Here is an 8,318-nt window from a genome sequence, read left to right as displayed (position 1 = left end):
AAAGTTAACAAACGTTAATAAGTTTTGACGTGGTAATAATTTGAAAATTATATTGATGGTTGAATCAAAGCCATAATTCCATGAGTCTCAAACACTAACATGACAAATTGAAGATTGAAATAAAATTGAGAAAAAAATGTGGTGGCGGCCAGAACTCAAAATGGTCCCATCTTCAACGAACTTTCCTCCCCCAGTCATTCTCTATATATAATTCTCCTCCTCCTTATGAACTCCTCAACTAAACAATATTCACTTCATTCAACCTTTTTCTGCTACTGATTCCTTCGTCTTCTTTAAAGCATAATTAAATCAATAGAGTCATCAATGGAGGTCGCCATGAAGAACACCCAAAACATGTTATCGAAGATCGCAACCAACGACGGACATGGTGAAAACTCTCCCTATTTCGACGGTTGGAAGGCGTACGACGCCAATCCCTTCCACTCTCAACACAATCCCGCCGGCGTTATTCAAATGGGTCTTGCCGAGAATATGGTATACATACATACATATATTAATGCATTTAATTTATTTACACCAGATTGGAAATTTTGAATTTCGTTATACTAATCTGTTTGTTGGTTCTTCAGCTTTGTTTTGATTTGATCCAAGAATGGATTCAAGCGAACCCGACTGCTTCAATATGTACCCCACAGGGAGCTTCGGATTTTAAAGAGACTGCCATTTTTCAAGACTACCATGGCTTGCCGGAGTTCAGAAACTCCATTGCTAATTTCATGAGCCGAGTTCGAGGAAACCGTGTGACATTTGACCCTGACCGCATTGTGATGAGTGGTGGCGCCACCGGAGCTCATGAAACGCTGGCTTTCTGTTTAGCAAATCCCGGCGAAGCATTCTTAGTTCCCACCCCTTATTATCCAGGGTATGCACATCTCTCTGTAAAAAGACATGTTAGAAGAATTTTCGTTTCATATATATGTTCCACTAAATAACTCCAATTTCAACTTTGCAGGTTCGATCGAGATTTGGGATGGCGAACTGGAGTCAAGCTTTTACCGGTGGTTTGTGAAAGCTCAAATAACTTCAAGATCACCTCAGAAGCTCTCGAAACTGCCTACGAGAATGCAAAACTAGCCAACATTAAAGTCAAAGGGCTGTTAATAACAAACCCATCAAACCCATTGGGAACTTTCCTCGACAGGGAAACCTTAAAAGATCTAGTGACTTTCATCACCGACAAGAACATCCACCTCATATGCGACGAGATCTATGCCGGCACAGTCACCAAAGGTGATGAATTCATTAGCATTGCAGAAATCATAAAAGAAGAGCCCAAATGCAACCTGGACTTGATTCATATCGTTTATAGTCTCTCAAAAGACATGGGATTCCCCGGGTTTAGAGTCGGAATCGTATATTCCTACAACAACAATGTCGTCAACATCGCTCGTAAAATGTCGAGCTTCGGGCTGGTTTCGACTCAAACCCAACACATGCTCGCCTCCATGCTATTGGACAATAAGTTTGTTGACAACTTTATATCCGAGAGCCGAATCAGGCTAGCCCACAGGCACGATATGTTTACCCGTGGGCTAGCCCAGGTCGGAATCGGGAGCTTGGAAAGCAACGCGGGCTTGTTCTTTTGGATGGATTTACGTCGATTCCTAAAAGAGCCAACTTTTGAATCTGAAATGACATTCTGGCGGACTATAATATGTGACATTAAGTTGAATGTCTCACCAGGCTCATCATTCCACTGCTCTGAGCCTGGCTGGTTCCGTGTTTGTTTTGCAAACATGGACGATGAGACCACTATGATCGCGTTAAGAAGGATTAAGACGTTTGTGCTAAAGAACAAGATGCTCGAGATCAAGACCATGAGACCTTGTTGGCAAAACAATCAACATTTCAGGTTATCATCACGAAGGCTTGACGATATGTTGACTCCTCACCGGATGTCACCTCATTCCCCGCTTGCCTCGCCGTTGGTGCGGGCGCATAATTAGACCAGCATGCGTTGTTGATGCATTAAGTACAATAGATGCAAGCAAGGTTTTTGACATAAAGAGTGTAAGGGTATAGAAGTGTGAGAATTGTATAGTCTCTATGACATAATTATTTGTTGCATGACATGACCTATTGTGTAAAATAAAGTTTGAATAAAAATTTAATGAAATTGTTCTATGTATTACTATAATAATTGAGTTGACTTACTAGTCTTTTGGATTTTATATATAAAAAAAGTACATTAATATAAATAATTAAATTATTATTAATGCAATACCCAATTTCCTTAAATGAAAACACCAATCAACCACTTTGATTTGACTCTCCATTAATGTTATTTCTGTAGACATTGAGGTTTTAAACACTTTTTTTCCTATTTATCTTTTACAGGTTATATTCGATTTCACCTGTTAAACCTTTTTTTTTTTTTTTTTTGTTTGTGTGTGTGTTTGTTTTGTGTTTCCTATATGATCATAACTTTTTTTTTTCGTATAGGAGTCTCCAAAAAAAATAATTACTTTTTATGCATTTTACTACCACTTTTGCATTTATAATGTATTGTATGGCAATATGTTTCAATGCATAGTTTTGTACTAATAAAATGGCGTAAGATAGTTAATTTAATGTCTTAATATATGAAAGAAAATATATAGATAATAAGATACTAGCATTTAGTTATTATTAATAATAATTATATAACCAATATAGAATAATGATAATAACTGGTTGGTGGATTTCAATTTTCACTTAAACATTTAATTAAGTATATTTCCAAAAAATAACAAGCCATTTAGCATAATGTTTCGCTAATTCAGATGATATAACAAAACGAAAAAAAATTAGTGTTCAAAGAATATAATATAATTTAATTGAAAAAAATTAGAGGTACAAAATGAAGACAAGTTGCAAGTTGCAAGACGTCAGCCTTTAGAAGTTAGAACCGCCCACATGCCACACTAACGAATGTTTGCATTTTTGGATTCGGAGATGATTCGGATTGACAATTTGACATATAAAATACAACCCTTACACTTATCTCTAGAGTCGTCGCATATTGGTTTCCATGGATTCTCCAAACAAAGGCAAAAGAAAATTTCAACATGCATTGCCTATTTTTAGAACGTATCACTATTGTAGATAAGGTAAAGTATAGCAAAAGTAGCCACTAGAAACCTATTTCAAACACCGTTGCAATGGTGATCTGTCACAAATTCTACTTATATTTTGCTAGAAGAATGTCAAAGTATTATGTAGGATATAAATTTATGTTGTTAACATGTAAAAAAATATATTTTTTTGGAACCGACAAATATATTAAAACAACCCTGGCTCTATGGATGAAAGTGGGTCCAAACCCGGACCGGATCGACCCGGACCCGGAAAACCCGGAACCGGTTAACGGGATTTTGTAAAACCGGAAACCGGACCGATATATAGGAACCTATTCCGGTTCGGTATCGGGTAAAGTGGGTCTAGAACCGGAAAACCCGGAAACATCAAAGTGGGTAGGTTGGAACCGGATAAAGTGGGTTTAGAACCGGAAAACCCGAAAAAAACCGGAATTTTTTGGTAATTACTTACTACTTAGTGGGTTGAACTTTAAAAATTTTCATATTGATATCCTGACTTTGGGGGACTGTAACTCATTGAATATGAAACCAAAATTGACAAAATTATAGTCAAAAATCATGTACAAACTCTAAACTACACTCTCGAAAAAACCGCATGTCAATTCGACTTTAAGCGAATGAGATATGCATGTGTTAACATTTTCACAGAATACAAAGTACAAAAACAAATAGCTGAAAAGTTGAAATTTTTTAGTTTTGATATCCAGACTTCTAGGGACTGTAAATCATTGAATGTTAAACCAAAAATGACAAAATTATAGTCTAAACTCATGTACAAACTCTAAACTACAAGTTGGAAAAAGCCACATGTCAATCCGACTTCAAACGAATTAGATATGCATGTTTTAAAACTTTCACAGAATACAAAAGAACTGAAAAACTAAAAACTTTTAGCTTTGATATCTCGACTTTGGGGAACTGTAAGTCAATGAATATAAAACTAAAAATGGCAAATTTATAGTCTAAAATCATGTACAAACTCTAAACTACACGTTGGAAAAAACCGCATGTCAATCGGAGTTGAAACGAATGAGATATGCATATTTTAAACGTTTCACAAAAACCGGCTCCGGCCCTAAAAGTGGTTCCGGTTCCTAACATCGGTTCCAATTTTTAGACTCGGTTTACCCGGACCCGATGGACCCAAACCCGGATAAAGCTAATTTTTAAACCCGGAACCAGAACTGGTTCTATATATTCCGGTTCTAACGGTTCCGGTCTGGTTTTCCGGTTCTAAATCTTATCCCTACCTGCCTCCATCCGCCTAGCAAGTCACTAGACGAGCAGGGAAGCAGGAATAAAAGTACAGAGAGTTTACATGCAAAGTAAAGCGGAGATAGACCAATTAATCCATCTATAACAACATTTCAACCTTCTATGTTTGATGATAAACAAATGGGACTTGATAAAATCAGCCACCTTTGTTGGGTGAATGCATATATTTTTGAGTACTCTATCACACTGCGGCTTCCAAATACACCATATCATCCCATAGCATATGGAAATTAGGTTATTTCTTTGTTCCTTTCCTTGTCCAAACGAAGCAATGAACTTAGTTATCTCTTCAATTGTCGAGATCTAGGGCATAGGATTGCCACACCATCTAAGAATCCATTCCCATTCGATTTTTGCAAATGGGCATGCGAGCAAAACGTGATCAAATTCCTCCTCCACTATCATACAATAACTACACATAATGGAACATGTGTCTACACCTCTCAGCTTAAGCGCACATAATGTTGGTACTCGATTCTGAATTGCTCTCCAAATAAAACCTATAACCTTGATGGGTGCCTCACGACTCCATTCCACACAATCCGCCATAACTGGATTTTCTGGATTGTCAATTTCATACCTGAGGGCAGCCACCTGGAAAACCACATCAGCGGTGATACCACATTTCTAACCATCATCGGAAGTACATGGTTGGTGTAACACCCAAAAATTTCAGCCGATTTAAAACTTTTAAACACATATCAAATCATTAAAATCATTACAACTTTGTTTTCAAAATGTATAATATCAGAGTTTTCCCAGAAACATAAACAAATCATGAGGAGCTGTATGATCACGCCTTCGCCTTGCCGCGATCCCCTGGTGTACCTGAAACAATAAACTGAAACTGTAAGCCCGAGAGCTTAGTGAGTTCCCCCAAAATACCAACGCCATACAAATACCATATAACAAATACATAATAGTATGCATAAAGAGCCTTCAGCCTGACTGGACCGCCTCACAGGGCCTACAGTCTATCTGGACCGCTCCCGAGCCTTCGGCATGACTGGACCGCCTCGCAGGGCCTACAACCTATCTGAACCGCTCACCGGGTATGTTGGCCTTCAGTACAAAGCAGGACCACCTCAACCCAACCCCCAATCAAACAAACATGTGCTCATAAATATCATACGCTAGCTCATATTATATAACAGTCAACCGATCTAGCAGATCCCTAATCATAACAACATCCCAATAACCGGGATATAGACCTAACCGGTCTCTAACATAGCATCATCCTATAACCAGGACACTGACCTAACCAGGTCACTAAGCGTAAGCATAACACCATCCTAACTACCAGAATGAAAATCAGTAAGCATAACATGCAATAATCCGAATACAATCCATAAAGGGCCGGCCTTGGTGCCTTAGACCCTGTTGATATAGTGAGGATAACTCACCTCGCAAGTAGCTCGGAAGGTAACGTCAAACTCTTCCAAAAGTAACTCCAACTCCAACACCTATATTCACAAATGTCCTTTGCTATCGATATTCAATTTACCAAAATACCCTCAGAAGTCACTGGTCAACCCTTGGTCAAGGTCAAAGTCAACTATCAAGGTCAATAGTCCATGTTGACCTCAACTCGTCGAGTACCCTCAACTACTCGCCGAGTTCCTGACATAACTTACCAACTCGCCGAGTCACTTGAGTGACTCGTCGAGTTTCTAGTGTCAGTGGCCGCAAACCCCTTGGCCAACTCATCGAGTTTCCCCCTACAACTCGCTTCATTCGTACGTGTTCAAAGGTTGGGAAAACCCTAGCCGGCTCGTCGAGTCATTCAACTAACTCGCCGAGTTCAAGGCAATCTTCATTGGACTCGCCGAGTTGTTCATCCAACTCGTCGAGTACAGGACTATCTTCATGAGGCTCGTCGAGTTGACTATGCGACTCGCCGAGTCTCTTCAGACCTTCACCCATACAGACACTTTTTAAGCCATGCAGCGGCTCCATATTGCAAATCCAACCTCCCAAGGCCTGATTATCACGTAAAGTTGCAAACTTTACGTTCATGCAAAGCTTTAAGACCCTTAAATGGAAAAACTAAGCTTGAAATGAAGTCTCACACTTGAGGGAAGGCTCCTACTAGGCAAGGCTGATGGCTTTATGGATCTAGAGGTCAAAGGGAGTCCAGATCTGAAGTTACAACTTCAGATCTTAGCTCAAACATGAGAACAGCTTAATACCTTCCAGAGAGTGACAACTGATGAATCTCTTAGCTCCCCATGAGTTCCTAGCCTTGATTTCCTTGCTTCCCCAAGTGTTTCCTTCTCCAAAGTTCCTCCTCCAAGCTTGAACACACCAAAAGAACACACACACACGATTTAGGGTTTGAGAGGGACAAGAAGCAGTAAAGGGGAGGCTGGGGGAGGCCAATGATCCTTTAAATAGGGTGCAATACCCTGAAATTTAGTGTTTCAGCTGCCAGCTTCTACTCGTCGAATCCATTCTTGGACTCGACGAGTAGGTCACTAAAATACGTGGACCAATCCGCTGCTACTCGACAAGTAGGGCAACAAACTCGTCGAGTAGACCTTGGAAATCAAAGAATTTCTTATTTAAATCAATACCTGAGAATCGGGGCGTTACAATTCTCCCCCACTTGAACTAGACTTCGTCCTCGAAGTCTGCTGCGGCGAATAGTCCCGGATAGTGCTCCCGCATTTCTGCCTCTGGCTCCCACGTCCACTCGGACCCCCTACGATGCTCCCACTGTACCTTCACCAAAGGTATCTCCTTGTTCCTCAGAACTTTCGTCTTCCTCTCCAATATGGCCACAGGCCTCTCCACATAATTCAGGCGTTCGTCGACCTGAATATCATCTAGTGACACCACTGCCTCCTGATCCATAATGCACTTTCGTAACTGCGAAACGTGGAATGTGTTGTGGATCTAACTAAGCTCCTCCGGTAGCTCTAGCCTGTAAGTCACCTTGCCAACCCTGGAAATGACCCTGAACGGTCCAATGTAACGGGGACCTAATTTCCCCCTCTTCCTGAAGCGAATCATACCCTTCCAGGGTGAGACCTTTAGGAGAACCATATCCCCCACCTGAAACTCTAACTCTGATCGACGTCTGTCGGCGTAACTCTTCTGCTGACTCTGAGCGGTCTGCAATCGCTGCCTAATCTGCTGAATTTTCTCGGTAGTCTGCAAGACTACTTCCGTCCGTCCCATCACCCTGTGTCCGACCTCACCCCAACAAACTGGTGTGCGACATCTCCGTCCATACAACATCTCGAAAGGTGGGGCGCCAATGCTAGACTGATAGATGTTGTTGTAGGCGAACTCCACAAGTGGTAGGTGGGAATCCCAGCTCCCACCAAAGTCAATGACACACACCCTCAACATATCCTCGAGGGTCTGTATAATCTGCTCGCTCTGACCATCAGTCTGCGGATGGAATGCCGTGCTGAAGTGCAACCACGTGCCCAGTTCCTCGTGGAACTTCTGCCAGAAACAGGAGGTAAATCTAACATCCCGGTCGGAGACAATGGAGACCGGAACCCCGTGGCGAGCCACGATCTCGCGGACGTACACGTCGGCCAAATTCTCGGCCGATGAACTCTCCCGTATGGCCAAGAAATGGGCACTCTTGGTCAATCGATCCACGATGACCCAAATGGCATCAAACCCCTTCGCCGTCCTCGGCAGCTTGGTGATAAAGTCCATCGTGATCTGTTCCCATTTCCACATGGGAATATCCAGGGGCTGCAGTTTGCCATGTGGCCTCTAATGCTCAGCCTTGACCATCCTACAGGTCAAGCACCTCTCGACGTACCAAGCGATCTCGCGCTTCATGCACGGCCACCAATAGCTCAAACTCAAATCCCGATACATCTTGGTGGCCCCCGGGTAAATAGAGAAGTGAGACTTATGAGCCTCCTCCATAACCGTCTGCCTAACCCAACCAGACATCAGAACCCAAACTCGATGGTATCG

The 8,318-nt window shown here is 41.6% G+C and overlaps 1 protein-coding gene across 1 annotated transcript; it reads left to right on the top strand.

Moving 5' to 3' along the window:
* The first annotated feature begins 226 nt into the window (after positions 1-226).
* LOC145165294 (1-aminocyclopropane-1-carboxylate synthase-like) lies at positions 227-2,149 on the top strand. Its single transcript, XM_079084006.1, has 3 exons — positions 227-495; positions 591-883; positions 974-2,149. The coding sequence occupies exons 1-3, from the start codon at positions 325-327 to the stop codon at positions 1,965-1,967; spliced, it is 1,458 nt and encodes a 485-aa protein (XP_078940132.1). The 5' UTR covers positions 227-324; the 3' UTR covers positions 1,968-2,149.
* Positions 2,150-8,318: the final 6,169 nt, after the last annotated feature.

Source organism: Lactuca virosa, chromosome 3, assembly GCF_052849685.1.
Source record: "Lactuca virosa cultivar CGN04683 chromosome 3, Lactuca_virosa_CGN04683_v6, whole genome shotgun sequence".
Taxonomy (NCBI): domain Eukaryota; kingdom Viridiplantae; phylum Streptophyta; class Magnoliopsida; order Asterales; family Asteraceae; genus Lactuca; species Lactuca virosa.
Note: the sequence above shows the minus strand (reverse complement) of the source record. Positions and strands in the feature narration are given on the sequence as shown.

Excerpts from the sequence above, each read along its gene's own strand:
- LOC145165294 (XM_079084006.1), top strand. The coding sequence starts at position 325 with ATGGAGGTCGCCATGAAGAACACCCAAAACATGTTATCGAAGATCGCA. Across the intron at positions 496-590 it reads TGGGTCTTGCCGAGAATATG|CTTTGTTTTGATTTGATCCA; the intron begins GTATACATACAT and ends TTGGTTCTTCAG. Across the intron at positions 884-973 it reads CCCACCCCTTATTATCCAGG|GTTCGATCGAGATTTGGGAT; the intron begins GTATGCACATCT and ends TCAACTTTGCAG.